The 20991-nt window shown below is 46.8% G+C and overlaps 1 protein-coding gene and 1 non-coding gene across 3 annotated transcripts in view; both read right to left on the bottom strand.

Moving 5' to 3' along the window:
• The window catches only part of EIF5 (eukaryotic translation initiation factor 5), a 97182-nt gene that overhangs the window by 59530 nt on the left and 16661 nt on the right, over positions 1-20991 (bottom strand). For both annotated transcript variants that reach the window (XM_029598011.1, XM_029598009.1), the window contains exons 6-7: positions 13240-13351; positions 362-498 (exon numbers count right to left, since the gene is read on the bottom strand). In XM_029598011.1, coding sequence (XP_029453871.1) covers positions 362-498; positions 13240-13351 — 249 coding nt within the window. The remainder of the gene's footprint in view (positions 1-361; positions 499-13239; positions 13352-20991) is intronic.
• Positions 12970-13093, bottom strand: LOC115091406. The gene has a single exon (XR_003856708.1). It is a non-coding gene; the product is annotated as a small nucleolar RNA SNORA28 (small nucleolar RNA).

Here is a 20991-nt window from a genome sequence, read left to right as displayed (position 1 = left end):
GAAAAAATTGAATCAAAATCTGTCATTGTACCTGGCTTTAGGTCAATTTTATTCAAAAAGCAAATTAAAACCAAAATCCAAACATCTTCATAGTCTGATTCATGTCACTAAGCATGACAAAGCTCCTCAAACTTAAATATTCTTTAAATACATCTGTATTACACATGCAGGCACCACCTTTTGAGTACCAATACTACAGCAGCAGGGATTAGAACCTTTTCAGTTTACTCACTATGCATTTTAGGAGCCACATTCTACCTCAGATGCCACTAAATAGGTTTAGTTGCCTCCATTTGTTTTTCAAAAGAAAGGAGTCTCATTATGAAGTAGAAATACTAGCCAGATTCCTCTAGCTACTTACCTCTTTGTTAACCACACATGGAGGGCTGATCTCATTCAGGGGTGCTGCATCATTACTAGACACTGAACCATTCTCTTTTTCTTTACCCTTTCTGTTTTTCTTCTCTTTGTCTTTCTTTCCTGTACTGTCACTATTCTCTAGAAAGTGAACCAAAAACAGGTTTAACTTTAGAAGGTTGTGCAATAAAATGCAACCAGCTTTCAGTGAGAAAACCTTATGAAGTACATTTTCAAAGCCATCTGAAAGTGTACTGGTACTGAACAGTGAAGTTTAGTTACTCAAATTCTGGGTGGTTCAAATGGCAGTTAGAGAATAAAAGCTAGCTAGTTTTTAGATTGCTTAATTTTACCTAGCTATCAATCCTAGGCCCCAGAAGCTACAACTCCCTATGTGTCAGAATGTGAAATTGCTTCTTACCTCATAATTTTCCCCTCTGGGAAAGGTAGGCCAGTCTACATTAGTGGATTATGAACTCCAAACAGCAGATGGAGATTGACATTACATCAGTAGGTCTGTTACACTTATACACCTGCACTGACATCAGCCTGCCAGTATTCTTGGAAAAGCTAACAGGGCAAGTAAACAATCTTCAACTAAACATTCAACTTCCCTCTAGAGAATAAAAAGTTTTACTCTAAGTAGAAGAGCAAGTTTGCTTACCGTAAACTGTTTTCCGTAGATAGCAGATGAATTAGCCATGCTGTCTGGGTACATCTTCCATGCCACTAGGTGGCATGGAGTCCCCTGCTGAAGTATTGAACTATGATGTAGTTTGATTGGTAATTAGCTCAATACAAAGTTGTTAGGTGGACAGTTCCTATGAAGGCTGTATATGCGATTAACATGTGCTCTTCTGTAGGATAGTCCTACCCATTACTGCATCATCCACAGTTTGTTTGTCCAAACAGTAATGGGATGTGAAAGTATGCAGAGATGACAAAGTTGCAACTTTGCAAATATCTATGGGAACTTCATGAAGATGTGCCATAGAAGCTGCTAGTGCACGAACTTGGTGTGCTTTTGGATAGGAGGAAAGATTGGTCTGTAAACATGCACTGGCTTATTACAAGCAGCGCACTACTTCACCTAACCAACCTTCGCAACTTTTTCAACCCGAATGCACAAGGCTGTCCGGTAACTAACGCTTTCCATGTGGATTTCGAACTGTATTCATTTTTGTTAACAAAGATCACAAAGTATGGAGTTGTCATTTTCAATAGGTTTTGGATGAAAAGTTGGTAAGGTTATGGTCTGGTTAATGTGAAAACTGGAAATAACCTTTGGTAGGAATTTTGGGAGAGTTCGAAGAGTCACCTTTGTCATGGTGAAATTGAAGATAAGGTGGGTAGTGGACTAGTGCTTGCAGTTCACACAACTAGGAAAAGTACTTTCCATGAAAGGTATCAAAGGTGACAGGTGTCCAATGGTTCGGGGGGGGGGGGGGGGGGGGGGGGGGGGAGAAGCATTAGTTCAATGACCATGTTAATGTCCCATGGTACTGGTAGTTTTTGCAATGGAGGAGGGCATAAGCGTAACACTCCTTTCATGAATCTGGAGACTAAAGTGACAAAATAGGTTCTCCATTAAGGTAAGTATAGTAAGCTGCAATAGTGCTTAGATTAACTCAGTGAGGAAGTTGCCAGTCCATTATAAAGTAAATGGAGGCATGAAAGAAGCTGTTCAGGTGAGCAAGTGAACGGATCTGTTTCTGTTGAACACCAAGAAGCATAGCGAGACCACTGTTTTGTAACTGAGTTGAATGGAAGGCTCTCGAGGATACTAAGATCTCTTGAAGAGCAGGAGAAATATCTAGGTGTTGTATGTGATCTGTTCAACCTCCAGGCTGTGAGATGGAGGGATAAATGAAGAGGATGAAGGAGAGACCTGTTGTCCTGGGTTAGAAGCAGAGGGCTGTTTCCCAGGGGAATGGGGTTGCATATCAATAGATTAACTAGATAACTGTACCATGGTTGTCTTGCCCAAGCTGGTGCTATTAAGATCAAATCTGCTTAGTCTTCGATGCATCTCTGTATGGTACAGGAGATGAGAAGTATTGGTGGAAATGCATACAGTAGGTTGTGAGACCAACTCACGAGAAAGGCATTAGACACGATTCTTTTCAAGCTGGGGTATACTGGACAGAAGTTTTCCAGCTGTGTGTTTTTTTTCTGTTGCAAAAAAGGTCGATGGAGGGGGTGACCCCAAATCGTGAATAGGTGGAGAGTTACTTCCCTATCCCAACTGCCATTCGTGAGAATGACATCCTGCTGATTTTGTCTGCCCTGGAGTTCTAAACCCCAGGCAGATAAGTTGCTTGAAGAGATATTGATCTTTGATGAGCCCATTCCAGTAACTCATGTCTCCTTGCAGAGGTTCCAAGAACTGGACCCGCCTTCCTTATGTAAAACATTGTGACTGTTGTCTGTGAGAATCATGACTTATCTTCCCTCGAAGAGATTCTTCGAAAGCTTGAACGGTGTTTGACTGCTTTGAGCTCCAGTAGGTTGAATGTTGACCATAAACCCTGAATTGTCACTTGATCTAGATGAGCTCCCCAACCCTTGGGGGGAGGCATCTGTGGTGAGTATTAGACGTCGTAATGGTCTCAATGGCACCCGTCTGCAGTGTTGACTGACAAATCCACCACTGAAGATCTGTTTTCATACTGTGTGTCATGGTAATGAGAGAGAGTGGATAGTGGATGGAGGAACTGATTCCATTGGTTTCAGTCCCCGTTGAAGGTGATGCATGTGGAGTCGTGTATGAAGGACCACCTATATGGAGGCTGCCATATGGCCAAGAAGGGTTAGAATATGGTGAGTTGATGTTATCGAAGTCTAAAGGAGATCTGTAGCCAGAGTAGAGAGCCACTGCTCTCGGATGGGGAAGGAAAGCCTTGTCCTGTATCATATCAATGATGGCCCCTATGAATTGTAGACTTGAGTGGGCTGCAGATGTGATTTTTTGTAATTGAAAAGGCCTAGATTGTCTAGGCAAGAAATAGTTCATAGGAGATTGGTCCGTAACAGGGTCTGATTGGAGGTTACTAGGAGCCAGTCGTCCAGATAAGGAAAGATTTGCACCCCCTCACCAAGGTGGGCCACTGCCATTGCTAAACACTTGAATACTCTGGGGGCAGGGGAGAGGCCAAATGGGAGAACCTTCTATTAATAATGTTGATTGTCTGCCTGGAAACATAGGTAGCACCAGGAACTGGGGTGCATAGGCATCCTTTAAGTCCAGGGAGCACATCCAATCCTTTGGTTGAAGAAAGGGAAGGATGAATTTGAGAGAAGTCATTTTGAATTTCTCCCTGTAGAGATGTTTCAGGGAATGGAGATCAATATCTGATGCAGTCCTCCTGATTTCTTGGAAATTAGGAAATATTGGGAGTAGAATCCCAGATTGAATTGTTGGGAAGATAACCTCTGAATGCAGTTCTGTAGAAGATTCTGAATTTCAGTAGAGGTTCTTTGTGAGATGTTAATTGTTTTTGTGTAACCCAATGTGGAAGGGATGAGAAATGAAGATTGTTATCTGTGGGCTATGACTGATAATACCCACTGGTCTGATGTGATATGAGACCAGGTGGGAAGAAAGTTTGATAATCTGCCTCCTACTGTGGGGTGATGGGATCATTTTTAAAAACCAGTTTGAGTTTTGGTGGGCTGAGGGTCAGCCTGTTTAGGTGGGCGAGAAGCCCTTGCTCTTTGGCAAGGGGCTGCAGGTTTGTATGGCTGCGGTTTATAGGACTTAAAGGGTGGTCTTCAGTATGACCCTGTAAAAGTATATTGCCATCTTGAAGTAGATGGTTGATGTGGTCATGTTAAGGAGGATAGCAGTCTGTTCCTTAAGCTTAGATAGTTTGCGACTTTAGCTCCGAAAAGGTTGTCTGGACGACATGGCAAATTCGTTAATTTGTCATGGACATAGTCTCGTATGGTGCTGGATCGAAGCCATGTGAGACTATGTGCAGCCAAAGAGTTTGCTGAACCTCTGGATGAGATGTCAAACCCCTCAGACTGTTCTCAACGAGTGCCTTAGTCTTCCTCCATGCTGTGATATTGAGGAGGCAAAGCCATATCTGGAAAACTGGAGATTTAAGTGCCTGTAAATTGTCAAACAGGTACTGAGTAATATAAAATTGGTGATTCTGAATTTGCATGTTTAACATTGCTGAATTAAAGGATTTCTTTGCAAATTCATCCAGTTTATGGTCTTTGTGAGGTGGTGTATTCGCATGAATACAGGATTTTTGTGCTTTCTGCATCACTGACTCAATGACAGTTATGTGGAAGCTGAGAAGTATGAAAGGGAGAATCTTTCATCTTATTTTATAAGAATTTTCCTGGATGTTGGAAGCGTGGACAGTGGAGTGTTCCAGGATTTCTCCATCAGCTGTGTTAGAAAAGAATGCTGTGGAAGGGGCTACTAGCTCTGTGGGGGCATTAAAAATCTTCAGTATGCCCATCATTTCCTGACATAGGTCAAGCAATTTCCTGGTTTCTACATTTAGAAGTTTACCAACCTTCTCTATAAATTGAGCATTAGAAATCTTTTGGGGGTGAAGACAGGTATCTCTGCCAGGTCTCATGGAAGTGTCTGCAGAGGTATCTGTATTGTATTCAATTGGGGATGAGTGTGGCATTGAATGAACCTTGGGTGCTGGACCTGGTGTGACAGAAGCCACTGGAACTGTTGGTAAGTTGGTAGGCTGGGTTTGAATTTTCTACTGACTGTAGAAACTGAGACAGGATGTTGGTAATTTCAGTCATGGCCTGAGTAGCGAGACCCAAAGTGGATGGTACCGGTGTTGGTTCCGCACTTGGCGGCAGAGGAAAGGGGATTACCTCTTCTGAACCATTCCCTGGAGTGGGTTGAGATTAGCCTGGACTTGATGCCCCAATGGAAATTATAGACTCAGATACTGTTACAGGAGAGGTAGAAGATGTGGGTGAGATGAGGAGGCACACACTCTGGATCAGATTCTAAATTTGTAAGATGAGATACTTCTCTTCGCCTCTTATGGCCCGAATGGTGTTTGTGCGGAATTTGCATCTGTATGTGTCTACAACATACCTATTATGAGATGTTCAGACAGGAATAATCGTGTGTTCATGTGTCTGTGGTAGATTTGTTGTGTCAGTGATGCAGTGAACATCTTTTGCTGTGTCGATGCTTTTTTTTTTAGCCGTCACAATGTGTTTTGACTGCTGGCCATTGATGCATCTAGTCCGGTGATCCCACCGATGCATCCCAGGCACCATGCCCCGGTTTTTTGCAGGTAAGCAATGGTGGGTGCTCTGACCTGGGGGGGCTCAACTGAGGAAGTTCTCCTCAGAGACCTTTTCCTTTTTTGGTCTTGGTGATGACCTTACTGAAGCCTCAGAAGGTGCACAGGAACCTGAAGTCTTGGATCGAAGGTCCTGTATTTTTGTTGCCTGTTGATGCTGGGCACGTGGGGACATGCACCTGCAGTCTGCACAATTAATTTTGTCGTGGGAAGGTCCCAGACACAACAACAGGACTTGTGGCTATCAGTGGCTGACAAATTTTGCCACAAAAGCAAAATTGAAATCAGGACGTGGCATTCTTCAATCTGCTGTTTGAAGATTATTCACTGGTTTTTCCTTTTTTTTTATTTCAGAAAAGTTTCTCATAGGAGAGCAGAGCTCCGTGTGCCAACTGCCGTGTGGAAAAAAACTGACTGAGGAGCCTGAGGTGAATCAGAGGATATAAGAGGGAGCACCCGGCTGAAAGACTGCTATACTTAGAGAGCTCTGCCACCTAGTGGCACAGAAGACGTACCCAGACAGCATGGCTAATTCAGCTGCTTATCTATGTGAAAACAAGAGGTACTTGACAAAGGAAGTAAAGAGGTGAACAAAACTCAAGATTACCAGATCCTAAATGAGTCACTGTGGCCTCTACCCTGCATCTGAAGACAACCCCACAAAAAGGGTCTACTACACCCAGAGTATAGCAGCCCAGGGCAGGAGTGTGGACTGGCCTACCTGTCCCTGAGGAAAGGAAGTTTCAGGTAAGTAGTAATTTCACATCTTTTCATTCAGGCAGGCTGATTGACACAAGTGGGATGTACCAAAGCTATTCCCCAGAAGGGTGGGAGGGAGGCTGCCTATCAATGCTGTTCTCATCAAGACATCCTCCTGAATCTTAGCATCCAGCAAATATTGTTTGGAAAAGGTATGCTAGGAAGACCACACCAAGCTCTAAGTCGAAACTCTGCCCAAGATGCAGCCTGTGGGGGTTATTCATCCCTTCTAGCAGATGGAGTCAAAACAAAAACCTTTGAGGCACTGCTCCTTAACTGAGTGCCACCTGCAGGACCTCCGTATTAACCTGTACCCAAGCCAAGATACTTTAGAAAACCCTTCACACAGACATAGGGAACTAAAGGGTGGATACCCCTTAACTATAAACCTTATTAGTCAAGAACCAAACAAAACAAGTGAATCCCCCTAACTGCCTTCTAAGAGAAAAATTCTTTATTGAACAGCAAATCTTGGCAGAAAAATCTTTCGGCATCAAACTTGGGGGGGGGGGGGGGGGGGGGGGGGGGGGGGGCGGCCACGCCCTCTGGACTGATGTGGTATTACAGGAATGACAATTAGCAGGTAAGAACCAAGTTTTTCCTAAACATACCCAGATCAGTCCAGACCAGTGGGATGCACCTAAGCAGTCCTAAACCAGGTGTGCCCCTGAAAGACCCACACACAAGACATGCCCCAAAATCCAGATAATACCTGGTAAAGGTATAAATTGAGGACCACACTGCTGCCCTACAAATCTCCTGTACTGACAGTTGACACTCAGCCTGGGAAGCTGCTTGCGCTCTAGTGGAATGCACCCACAAACTGACAAGAATTTGTCAGTTACAAATTTATGCCAAACAAATGGCACCCTTAAGCCAATGGGATATGGTAGTCTTAGAGGCTTTGTCCCCTTTCTTCAGTTCACTGAAGGACAGATCTGAGCGACGAAAGGCAAATACTGAAGTAGTGTCTTCCAGACATGCAGAAGATATAGTTCTGTCCCAAGGAGAATCTTTCGACCACTCTAGAAAACCTAGAAGATCTGTCTGATTAACATGAACGGCAGACACCACCTTAACAAAGGAAGAGATTCCATTCCCAGAAATCCACAAAAACTGATCCCTATGTGAGCCTGAAGTTGCAAAATCCTTCTAGCTGAATAAAGTTACCAAAATGGCCACTTTCAGAGTCAAATCCTTCAGGGTAACCTTTCAAGGGTTCAAAGGGGGGTCTGCAAAGGACACAAAGTACTAGGTTGAGACTCCAATCTGGGCAGATCTTTCGCACCAGAGGACATAACAGCTTAGCCCCTTTGAGGAACCTGACCCCATTTGGATGAACAGAGTCCTACCCTAAAACATGCCTAAGCACACAAGGAGTTTCAAGCCAAACCCTTTGACAACCCCTGCTGCAGGAAATCCAGCACATACAACGCCTCCACTGCCAGAGGATCTAGACACTGAAGACAAACTTCAGTTTCCAGGCCCTAATATATGCCACAGAGGTTGTCAGTCTTCTGGACTGAAGAGTTGAGATGACCTCTGGGTAACCCTTCAATTGAAGTCCCTGCCTCTCAAAAGCCAAGCCGTGAGATGTGATCCCATCTTTTCAGATCAGGAGGATCTTGACGCCAACAGGTCTGGAAGACGAGTCAGACTGAGGACTTTCCACTGCAAGTCGCACCAGATCTGCTAACCACGTCTGTGGCCATTCTGGTGCCACTAGAATCATGGTCCTGGGATTGATTCTATGCACCAAAAGGATCAAACCTATGAGAGGTGTACAGAAGAATTCCTGTGGGCCAAGAGGCACACCAGAGCATCAAGGCCCACTGAACAGAGTTCCTTTTGGTGACTGAAGAATCACTCAGTTTTGGAGTTGAACAGTGTTGTCAAGATTCAGCTGGGGCGTGCCCCACCTTGCACAGATATGTTCCATGCCTCTGGGGACAACTCCCATTCCCCAGCATCCAATTGCTGCCTGCTGAGGAAGTCTGTTGCATGTTGTCTACTCCTGCTACATGTGATGTGGCTAGGTCTTTGAGATACTCTGCCCAGGCAAATAGTCTCCTGGTCTCATCACCACTGCATGACTTCATGCTGCCCTGCCGACTGATGTATGCCACAGCTGCTGTGTTGTCCGTATACTCGAACCATGTGACCCCAGGGCGTGGACTGCCCTTGTCTTGAGATGATTGGATGGACCATAACTTCTCCAGTCACCAAATAACTTGTGCCAACCAGCCCAAGCACACTGCTCCCCAGCTGTGGAGACCACCACCTAGTCCAGAGGCTCCAGATCTGTCCCCTTCTCTTAATTGGGAAGGGCCACCATGAGACTGGACCTGGACCCCCAAAGCGGAGGCAAGGAAAGACAAAACTCCTCTGAGCAGGGACTCTACCTAACAGTGCATGTTGCAGTGGTCTCATGTGTGTGAATGCCTACAGGACCAAGTCCAATGTGGATGCCATGGACCCCAGGACCTATGAATAATCCCACACTTTGGGCACCTTCAGATGAAGATGCTGAGTGTTCAAGTGGGCCCCTAAGTCAGCTCCAACTGACTTGTGCATATTGATAACCCAAGAGACTTTAAGGTGGACATCACTCTTCAGATTGACTTCTTGCATTCCTCCATGGACTTTGCTTCAACCAATCGTCCAGATATGGGTGGACCAAAATTCCCTCTTGGCGAAGAGCTGCAGCCACCACTATCAGCTTGGTGAATGTGTGGGGTGCCATCACCAAGCTAGAGGGCTCTGAACTGAAAGTGTTGACTCACTTTGGAGTCAAGAAATTTCTGATGTTCCTGCCAAATGGGGATGAGCAGGTAAGCTTCCTGTCAGATCAAGGGAGGTGAGAGAAAAAGGTTATGTTATTTAGGATGTGATATGTGGAAAGCGGATTGAAATAGGTGCGTTTTTAGGGATTTTTTTGAAATGTTTGGTATTGGATATAGATCTTAGAGAGTCTGGTAGTGCGTTGCACAAGATTGGTCCAATGACAGAGAATGATCTTTTCCTAGTGATGTCGAGACGGGCCTGTCATGGTGATGGGATATCTAGAAGTATAATGAATATCCAAGTAGAATGACAAATTTCAATAACTATTGACTAGATCAATCCAAATTAACAAAAAGGAGAAACCTGAAAAGGGAAAAAAATCCTGTGCCAGAAAACAGTCATGGCAAAGTATCAGCACCTAAGACTGTGAAAAGACACTCCGCAAAATGGAACAATCAGCTGAGCGGACTCTCATACTCATGGGCAGGTGTCTGGACTGATCCTTGGTACTACAGGAACGAAAATTAGCAGGTAAGAACCAAATTCTCTTTTCCCTGTATGCCCCAGATCAGTCCAGACTGCTGGCATGTACCCAAGCTGCCCTAAGAGGGGTGGGATCTAGAAAGTCCCACTCGAAGTACACTGTCAAAGGTATCCATGCGTGGGTCCCCGACATCCAATCTGTAATGCTTCACAAAAGTGTGCAAGGATTTCCATGTAGCTGCCCTGCAAATCTCCTGAGACACGCATTGCTTTCTACCCAGGAAGCGGCTTGCGACCTGATGAAATGCGCTTTAAGACAGATTGGTACTGTTTCCCGTGACACATGTAAGGAGAGGCGATAGCCTCCTTCAACCAGCACGCAATAGTAGTCTTAGAAGCCTTAGACCCCTTCTTTGGACCACTCCATAAGAAACAAATGGTCAGAAATACAGAAAGGATTTGTCACCTCTAAGTACTGCAAGAGACGAACATTCAACCGCCGCAGCTCCTGGTACGGAGGTGAAGTTTTATCCAGTCCTGTAAAGGCCGGCAGCTCTGTCTGGTTGAGGTGAACAACCAAAACCACCTTAGGCAAAAAGGAGGGTATGGTCTGAAGCGAAACCAGAGTCAGAAATCCATAAAAACAGCTCTGCACGATGATGCCTGAAGTTCAGAGAATTGTCTGGCTGAACAGATAGCCACGAGCAACACCGTTTTGAGTGTCAGATCCTTCAAGGTTGCCCGCTTGAGAGGCTAAAAGGAAGAACTGCAAAGACCACAGAGAACCAAATTCAAACTCCATGAGGGATAAACCGCATGCAACGGCGGTCTCAACTGTTTGGCTCCCTTCAAAAAACTGATTATGTCCAGATGGCTCGCTATAGTAGACCTAGATACCAACTTCCATCCAAAATAGACCTCTTTCGATGACGCTAGATATTACTGCAACAATATTATTGGTGAAAAGTGACCCATCGTACTAGGCCTCAATGTAAATTAGTACTGCAGATTTTGAACCTTCCATTCCTTTGTCAAGGGAACATTCTGCATCAGAAATAGCACAAGAATTTATTGCCACTTTATATTGAAAAATTTTTTGTATGCTGTATTCACACTACTTACTGAATGTATTCTCCTGAGCAGCACATATCTACAAACTAGAAGCGATGATATACTCACAGCCAGTTGTTGATTGGCAAAGGAAGCACCCCTGCTCGACCGAAAACAATGTTGCCCCCGGAAAGGCCCCCAAGCGGAGCCGAACTGCAGATACGAACAGGGCTTATCCTCTGGAAGCTTGTAAACCTTGTCCCCTAAAGCCTTAACAAGTTGTTCCAGATAAGTCAAACAATTTTCCCTTTAAAGGAAAAGAAAAGGGAACAGATTTTGATGAGGCAGCTGCTGCGCGGAAACTGCAGAGGTGTGGAGAAGGTCGTATAGAGCATACGCTGTATAGGCAACTGCCGATTCCATGCTGTTTGCCTGCTCCACCTCTGCTGGCAGGAGTTTGAGAAACAAAGCATCTGTTGCACCCAGCGGAGGGTAGCCCTCTGCATAAGGCTGCTACATAGCGGCCCAGACTCCTAAGGCGGAAACTTCAAAAATTCGCTTGAGCAAAACTTCCAGCTTCCTATCCTGCAAATTCTTAAGGGCTGCTCCTCCTGTGATGGGAATCGTGGTATGCTTAGCTATGGCTGTGACTGCCAAGTCCACCTTCGGGATCTTAAGAAGCTCCAAAGTCATTTGGCAAGGGATAAAGCTTCTCAATGGCCCTTCTAACTTGCAATGTAGCCTCATGTGCATCCCATTCCTGGGGAAAAATTTGGGACAGCTTCGGATGCAAAGGAAGTGTCCGAGGTGGGTCACGAAGCCCCGTTAAGACTGCATCTCCCGGTGTAGAATTGGACACTGCCTGCGGGGCCGGGATCTCCAGTTCCTGAACAAGTGGAATTAAGTGATCCAGCTCCTTACAGAACAGGTGGAGCACCTGTGGATAGTCTCCTTCCAGGGGAGCATTACCATCCCCAACATCCAATATGGGAGTCTGGCTGTACAGTAACCAAGGGCATGGAGGGTCCAGCAGGGGCAGGACCCCCCTGTCCTCAGCGCGTCTGAATTGCTTTGCTGGAGAAGTCTCCTGTGCCTCCCAGTCAGCCTCTGCCTCCAGGTAGGCTTTATGAAGCAACAGAACAAATTGTGACAAAATGGATGTTGTCGCTTTAAGGCCACCCCCCCCCAGAGGAAAAGCAGAGGGAGGTCCGTCTTGAGCTGCTGGCCCCGGGACTGCTGGGGCTCAAATCTGGTGGGGGATCCTCCCCCTCTGAATCTGGCCCTGTATCTGCCTCCCGAGAAGATAAAATGGTTGCCACAGCCAAACCATGCGGCGGGGAGGCCGGTTACTGCCTGTGAGACGCAGATGCCGGCTCTGGGGCGTGCAATCGTGGTCCCCCAAGCTGTGAATGCGGCCTCTGCAATGGTCCCTCAACCCTGGGAGCAGAGATCATCGAGCGAGAGCTGAGATGCCAACTCCCCACACGCACTACAGCAAGAGCTGCGCAGCATTTCAGCGCACGAAAAATTTAAAAAAGGTAGTCTGGCGAAAGAAATCCACCCCGTCCGGAGACCCAGGAGCAATGGTAGGCAGTGACCCAACAGAAAAAGTAGTGATTCATTTTTTTAGGTCCCCACCAGTAAGGAAAAGGATCAGCACCTTTTGGAGGAATAACTTGCCTCTGGTAATATGGGGGTGGGGGGGGGGGGAGAGTGATTGGCCCACTGATTAATACTCCCCCAATTCACCGAGCAGCAGCAGTAACTCCAGGAAACGGCCTTGGGGCAATAGCTGCTAACCAAATCTTATCCTTTTAATTAAAAAAAAAGGAAAGAAAGATCCAGTCAATAGAAGATCCCCCCCCCAAATCAAACCTGGTACCCCTTAGAGGTAGTAATATGGTGAGGATCAGGACTGCAGGTTATGTCAGATATACTGGGGGATTGCAGGAGGCACACCAGGTTATATAGGGAGTGTTTGGTTTGTTTCTCAGACTCCATCTGCTGGAAAGGGAGGCATAACCCAGCAGTCTGGACTGATCCTGGTACGTACAGGGACCACCACTATACAGAAAGCAAAAAATGCCTAAACAGACTGCCAACTTCCAGGATTGGAGAGCTCAATGTTTTGCTTAAAATGTTTGTTACCCAAGTATGCAACCTTAAATTACATGGTGTTTCAAATATAGGATATAAGAGAATTAAATCCAAAATATGGTTTACTTAACTAGCACTCAAACTTGTTAAAGTCAATATAACAGCTGTTCACATTAAGTTGAGAACACTGGAATAGGTTAGACTTTTCTACTTTAGCAAGCTAAAATTGGAACAGACAATTTAATATCTGCCACAGAGTGTCGCTTGCAAGTGGCAAATATCAAGACTATCATAAACACATTTGCCCAACTATACCTTTAAAATAAAAAGCCACATATACATCCCTTAACACCACCCCCCCCCCCCCCCCAACATGAAACTAGTTTTTAGCCTCAAGAAATGCCTCACTTACCAGGTGGGTTTTTGAGAATGAACGTGCAGAGTTTATGGTGTGTGTCAAGCATGCCACGATAACCACAGGCTTTGCAAGAGTTACCTATGGTTTGTTTCTTCATATTGACATGCTTTAAAGAAAAAGAAAAAAAAAAAAAAAAAGAGTTTAGTTTTTCCAATAGTTTCCTTTTCTTGGGTCATGTCTCCCAGAGAAAGATTAACAAGTTTGCTGACTTCAATCCTTACAGGCTCCTGTGCTGACCACAGCCTGCCAGTGTTCTATAATAAGCTAAGAAACATTTTTAAATGTACTAAGCTTTTCTATCACCATCCCAAGCAAAAGCCAGAGGATTTGAGAGAAACAAGCAAAAGGACAGAACCTGCATTCCTTCATAAGGTTTATTACATTAACATCCAGTATTCTGACTAGAATTCACAAGTAGTTATTCTGAAAAATGTTGAGATTACTTACCTGATCTCCTTTTTCCTTAGTGTATGCAGATGGACTCAAAGTGGGTATAGTGTGCTCGTGCTAGCAGTTGGAGACTGATCTGACGTCAGCATGGGTACATATACCCCCACAGGAAGTGCAGCAACTCAGTAATCTTCCTTGCAAAAGCTTTTATGGATATATGTGTGACTGACCGATCGATTAAATGAACAGGATTACCCATACCGATTGATAGAAGCTGGAGACTGCCAGTGTTGTCAACCGGAAGGCGTCGACACCCTGCAGGGTGGGAGCCCTATAGAAGCAAACATGGCTTACTGTGAGTCGGCGAATCCCCATGTATACCGGCAGCTGGGCGGGATGCTGAGTCCATCTGCATACACTAAGGAAAAGGAGATTATCAGGTAAGTAATCTCAACATTTCCTAGCGTGTAGCAGATGGACTCAACAAGTGGGATGTACAAAAGCTACTCCCGGACTGGGCGGGAGGCTGCCTGAGGTCCATTCAGGATAGCCCTCGCGAATGCTGTGTCCTCCCTGGGCTGACATCCAGCCGGTAGAATCTGGAGAAGGTATGGAGGGAGGACCACGTCGGTGCTTTACATATCTCTGCAGGCGACAGCATCCTAGTTTCTGCCCAAGAGGTCGATTGCGCTCTGGTAGAGTGTGCCTTGACCTGTAGAGGTGGTGGTTTTCCTGCCTCTATGTAGGCTGCCTTGATAACTTCTTTGATCCAGCGGGCGATTGGTGGCCGTGAGGCCGCTTCCCCTTGCTTCTTCCCGCTGTGAAGGATGAACAGGTGGTCTGTCTTTCATACTGCTTCTGACATTTCCAAGTATCTGGACAGCAACCTGCCAATGTCGAGATGGCGCAGTATTCGACCTTCTGACTTCAAACCTTCCGTGGTTGACAAGGATATGGTTTGGTTGAGGTGAAATTGTGAGACTACTTTGGGTAAGAAGGAAGGAACCGTGCGAAGATGGATAGCCTCCGGAGTGATTCTGAGAAACGGATCAGGGCAGGACAGTGCTTGCAGTTCTGAGATGTGGCGTGCTGAACTTACAGCCAGCAAGGCTGATCTTGCTAGAAATTCCAACACTAGGTTGAGGTTCCACAGGGGCACTGGCCACTTCAGTGGTGGACGAATGTGTTTGACTCCTTTCATGAAACGTCTGGATGTGTGGCAATGCTGTTGCCGTCCCTCCAGGGACCATAGCAGGACAGCGCTGCCACTTGAACTTTGATGGAACTGAGGGACAGACCCTTCTGAAGTCCATCTTGCAGGAAATCCAAAATGATAGGGATCTTAGCGGCATGTGGATTGGTGTCGTGAGTTCGCACCAGGCTTCAAATACCCTCCAGATCCTTATATATGTTAGGGATGTGGAGAACTTGTGTGCTCGTAGGAATGTGTCTATTACCGGCCCCGAGTATCCTCTTTTCTTCAGTCTAGCCCTCTCAAGGGCCAGACCATAAGAGAATTGAGCTGGATCCTCGTGGAGGATGGGACCTTGCTGCAGCAGGTCTGTGTGGAGGCAGGGGAAGTGGATTCCCTGCCAGTAGTCTTCTCATGTCTGCGTACCAGGGTCTTCTTGGCCAGTCTGGGGCCACTAGAAGAACTAGGCCTCTGTATCTTGTGTATAATGGCACCCAGCAGGGGCCATGGAGAAAAGGCATATAGTAGGATCTCCTGAGGCCATGGCTGTACCAGGGCATCGATCCCCTGGGATAGAGGATCCTGCCTGTGGCTGAAATATTTGTGAACTTGAGCGTTGGACCTGTCCGCTAGTAGGTCCATGCCCGGCGTCCCCCACTGATCCATGATCTGGAAAGCTGTGGGCGACAGCTGCCATTCCCCTGGATTTAGGCTCTCTCTGCTGAGGAAGTCTGCCGTGGTGTTGTCCTTCCCAGCGATGTGGACGGTGGAGATGTCCTGGAGATTTGCTTCCGCCCAAGTCATCAGGGGGCTATTTCTAGGGATACCTGTAGGCTTCTGGTTCCACCCTGTCGGTTGATGTATGCCACTGACCGCTCTGTTGCGAAGTCTGTAGGCAAATCGCAGGCACGCTAGCCTGACTGTCCGTGCCTCTAGTCGGTTTATGTTCCACCGCCCTTGGGCGGTGAGTTCTTCGCAATGCGCTCCCCATCCGTTCAGGCTGGCATCTGTTGTGAGCAGGGTCCAGGTTGGGGAGGACATTCTTGACCCCCGGCTCAAGTGGCTGGACTGCAACCACCACGGTATCTGATTCTGCACTCTGGCTGGTAGAGGTAGGTGGGTGGTTTAGTTCTGTGATCGTGGGCTCCACTGAGATAGGAGGACACGTTGTAGTGGTCTCATGAGCCTGTGCCCATGGTATCACCTCCAGAGTGGATGCCATAAGGCCGAGGACCTGTAATCAATCCCAAGCTGTGGGCCAGGTGGCGCTCAGCAGGGCCTGCAGACTATTCCAGAGCTTTGATCTTCTCTTGGAGGTCAGCCTGACCTTGTCTTCCTGGGTGTCGAATCGGACTCCTAGGTATTCCAGTGACTGGGAAGGCTGTAGGGAACTCTTGTTTAAGTTTACAACCCATCCTAGGCTTTCCAGAAGAGCTATAACTGTTGGTTGCCCTGTTGGTTGCCTGGTGGCTCTCCTCTGGCGACTTCGCCTGATCAGCCAATCGTCCAGGTAGGGATGGATGAGGATTCCCTCCTTCCCGAGGGACGCTGCCACTACTACTATGACCTTGGTAAAGGTCCGCGGTGCAGTGGCTAACCCGAAGGGTAAAGCTTGGAATTGGAAAGTGCCCTCCTTCTTGGGCACGATGAAATAAATGGAATAATGCATCTCCCTCGCAGGCACTGGGATTATGTCATTTAGGGACAGGAGCCTCCACAAACTTCTAGGGCCTTCCTCTTGAATGGCGAACAAGGAGAGTCCACAAACCTGTCCGGCGGGAGTCGAAGAAAATCCAAGTAATACAATTCTCGGATGATGGCTAGGACCCACTGATCTGAGGTAATCTCGACCCACCTTTGGTAGAAGAGGGATAGCCTGCCCCCTATGGCTGCTACCCCGGATGGGTTGGCTGGTTGCCATTGTGGGGTACGGCCGGGACCCGAGCCGGTTCCCCTCTTGTTGCGCCTAGGCTGAAAGGACTGGCTCCTGGTCTGAGAACGAGGTGCTTGGTAGCGAGTCCTGTAAGGATTAAAGTACTGAGGATCTACCCCTGGGTGGCCTAGGAAAGGGGCGCTGGTTCCTCCTTGACCGGTCTTCTGGTAGACGGGGTAATTGAGAGGTGCCCCATTTATTGGCCAGTTTCTCAAGGTCGCTGCCGAACAGGAGGGATCCCTCAAAGGGCATTCTCATGAGGTGTGTTTTGGAGGAGTCGGCCAACCAATTATGTAGCCAGAGCTGTCTCCTGGCTGCCACTGAGGATGACACTCCTTTGGCTGCTGTACAGACTAGGTCGGAGGCTGCGTCAGTGAGGAACGAGAGAGCTGATTCCATCTCTTCTCCCAGGGTGTTGTTCCTAGCCTGTGATTAAACAGGAACGCATCACCACGGTGCAGCAGGTCGCAATTTGTAGGGACATGGCTGCCACCTCAAAGGCTTGTTTCAGATTGGTGTCCATGCGCCGGTCATGTGTATCCTTGAGGGCCGTCCCCCCCTCCACTGGAATGGTGGTGCGCTTCACAATTGTGCTACTATGGCATCTACCTGGGGGCACGCCAGCTTCTCCCTGGTTGCCGGGTCTAAGGGGTACATGCCAGCCAAGGCCCGACCCCCTTTGAATGAGGCCTCCGGCGTATTCCATTCCAGATCGATTAACTGCTGAGCTACTTGTAGGAGGGGAAAATGGTGAGACGTTTGGCGCAGACCCTCTAACAGGGGGTTCACTCTAGGTTCTTCAGGGGCATCGTGGCCCGGAATAGCCAGCTCCGACAGGCATTGAGAGATCAGGCCTGGAAGATCCCCTTTCAAAAAGAAGTGCCTCATGGTCCGATATGGTTCAACCCCCAAGGGCAGTTCTCCCTCCTCAGGGGGACTCGTCTTCCTCAGGGCAATCTGAATCCCCATAAGTGAGGGTGGCGTGTGGCCGTGCCTAGGTCTTGAGGGTCCAGGGGCTGGGTCATCCGGTATGTAGGGACCCGCTCGGGGAGCAGCCTGCATTGTGACAAAGCCATGAATCCCCTTGAATAATTCCACCCAGGAGAGCGAAGCGGGATCTGGTCTGAGGGGTACCAGGTCCCTCGGGGTCCCCGGCTGCTCACTGCTGCCTGCTAGGTCCGGGGTGTTCCCTGAGGAACTGGCGAGTACACTGGGCTGTGACCGGCCCTGGCCTGGAACTACCAGGGCCTCTTCACATTGGGCACATAGGGAGTCTGCTTCCTTGCTCTGTGTGGCTCTGAGGTTGCATGCCGAGCAGAGGCTCATGCCTGATGCTGGAGGGACCGGCTCCGCTGATGCATGGGATCTCTTACGCTCCATGTGTGCCAGGGAATGGACGTAACAGCGTGTGCCTAACACGCAGTGACAAGCCAGGCAGGAAAATGGCAACCTCCGCGGTGGATGGCCACCTAGGCAGACTCTGCGAATCCTTGCTTCCTCGGAGACCAAGTAAAGATGAACGCCTTACCTTGTCTTTGGCGCTTCCCGGTTGCGACCCGGGCGGTCTCTGGCTGCGGGGGGAGAGGGCGAGTACTGTCACCCCCGTGCTCGAGGAAGTGCACCTGCTGCCTCTAGGCCATGCCCAAACTCATCTCGCTCGGGGGGGGGGGGGGGGGGGGGCCCCAAGTCCGTGCCGGGACTGAGGCTGCCTCTACGCCGTGCCGGGACTGAGGCTGCCTCTACGCCGTGCCCGAGCCCTTCTCACTCAGGGGCTAGGTCCCTGCCGCGAGCTGGCCACCGGACCGAGGCCCTTACCTCCGAGGGACCCCGGAAATCACCTCGGGAAACTCAACTGGGGGAGGGACCGACTGGTATCACCGCAGGAGTGCGGGGCTTGTCTTCAGGTAGGTTTCTATGAATTTAGTTGTGTAGAATTTGGAAACACGCTCAGCGAGCGTGAGGTAGCTCCAAACTGCTTTTGGAGACTGAAATTACTGAGTTGCTGCACTTCCTGTGGGGGTATATGTACCCATGCTGACGTCAGATCCGTCTCCAACTGCTAGCACGAGCACACTATACCCACTTGTTTTGAGTCCATCTGCTACACGCTAGGAAAATATACTTGGCAGAAAAAGTGCATACTGACTTGTCTGGCTGGACTTGAGGAAAGAAAAATTAGAGTAATTTCTCCTTCATCCAACCCAGTCCAAATGGATGTACCCAAGCTATCAATTCTACGGGGTGAGATACTGCCCAAGCCTGCTTGCAAGATTCTTTAGAACCAAAATAGACCTCTTCCCTGGCTTAAAGTTGAGATTGTGCTTTGAATTATGCAAGAACCAGGTTGCTGCTCTGCAAATTGTGACAAGTTCTGTCCATAAAGCTGCCTGTACCTTTAGCAGTGTTTCAACCTTCTCCTGGAAGAACACCTATCCAGTTAGGTTTTCAGGAGCCCTAGAGTGAATATGTGTAAGAAATGCCAACACTAATATGCAAGTCTCATATACATAAATATTTCAGATATCCTGAAAACCTGACTGGATAGGTGTTTTCAAGAGAGGGCTGGGAAACCATATACTCTTATTTAAAAATGTTTATATACCGCCTTTACAATTCAGAGAATCAAAACTGTTTACAACCAAACATACATAACTGAAAAAATGGAAATAAGTGGTATCCAACCGAACATACATAAACCAAAATAAAAAACAAATTAAAAATTATTAAATTCACTAAACATTTATGCCCTGCATCATTAGACAATAAGTAGATTGAATCTATGATATTGTATCTTTCTTGGGAAGCAGCAATCCCTTGGATATGTAATCCCCCATCATTTCCTTATTCTAAGCTAGTGATGCCTTTAGAAGGGTCTGATTTGAACTAGACAGTTAATTCTCATGTTAAACTATTAGTGATCTTTAGTTACAGCACAAGAATTCTCCTCTACTATAAATGGTAAAACTGAGTATACACTTCTCCACCTATTCCCCTTTGAAAGGAAGCAAGGCATACCATCTGGTTAATATAATATATACATGAAACAGAATCTAAAGCTTGTCTGAGCCCAAAAGATCTGCTAGTTTTCATTCCTGGAATACCACAAATTAGTCCAGACAAATGGGTTATGCATACCTATCAGCAGATGGAGGCAAAAAAACAAAACAAAACACCCACCCCAAAAACACCACACACTTCAGGCACTGCTACTTAAACCACAAGTGCCACTTGCAGTCCCTTAGTTGACCTGTACCCAAGATAAGCTCTACTGCAAATTGAAATTCCCCTTCTAGGATGAATGCATTACCCTAGATTGGACTGGAGACCACACAGCCAGGGGCCTCCAACAAGACAGGAACAAATATTTGGTCCCCAAAGAGTCCAACCATATACACTGCTAAATATATAAGAATCGATTGAAAAAAAACTCTAAACTTTGCAATGCTATACCTAGACATAAAACTATTAAACCAAATGGAACTAGTAATCAACATTGAAAAAACAGAATTTATACATCTTGAATGAAACATCGAAAGAATTCAAAATCCCATGCGACTTAAAAATGACAAATCAGTAGACTTAACTGATAAAGCTAGAACCCTAGGAGTAATTATAGACACGGAACTGAGCCTTAAGCAACACATCTCTTGTTTTTATTGAAGGCTACGCCAAACTAATGATCCTTAGAAGACTAAAACCCTTATTAAATCAGAACACTTTCGTATAGTACTACAAGCTTTAATATTTGCCAGACTACTGCAACACACTTTTCTTAGGATTACCATACACCACTATCAGGCCACTGCAAATACTACAGAACTCTGCTGCCAGAATACTTACTGGTAGAGGCAGAAGAGATCATATCACCCAAACACTTGCAGATTTACACTGGCTCCCAATAGAACAGAGAATTCAATTTAAAGCACTATGCACAGTTCATAAGCTAATAAACGACGAAAACTCGGACTGGCTAAACACCGCATTACGACTACATGTCCCCCAAAGAAACCTCAGATCAGCCAATAAAGCTCTAACCATACCCTCAGTCAAAACAGCAAAGTTAACCCAAGTTGGAGAGAGCGCACTATTTTTGGCAGGACCATTATTATGGAACACATTACCACTAGAATTAAGACTAATGAAAGAAATAAAACTTCAAAAAAGGCTTAAAAACATGGCTCTTCAAAAAAGCATTTCACAGTGAGGTAATGGAACACATACACAAAGCAGG

The sequence above is a fragment of the Rhinatrema bivittatum genome, chromosome 4, assembly GCF_901001135.1.
Source record: "Rhinatrema bivittatum chromosome 4, aRhiBiv1.1, whole genome shotgun sequence".
Taxonomy (NCBI): domain Eukaryota; kingdom Metazoa; phylum Chordata; class Amphibia; order Gymnophiona; family Rhinatrematidae; genus Rhinatrema; species Rhinatrema bivittatum.
The sequence above is the reverse complement of the archived record's forward strand: the minus strand, read 5'-3'. Positions and strand labels throughout refer to the sequence as shown.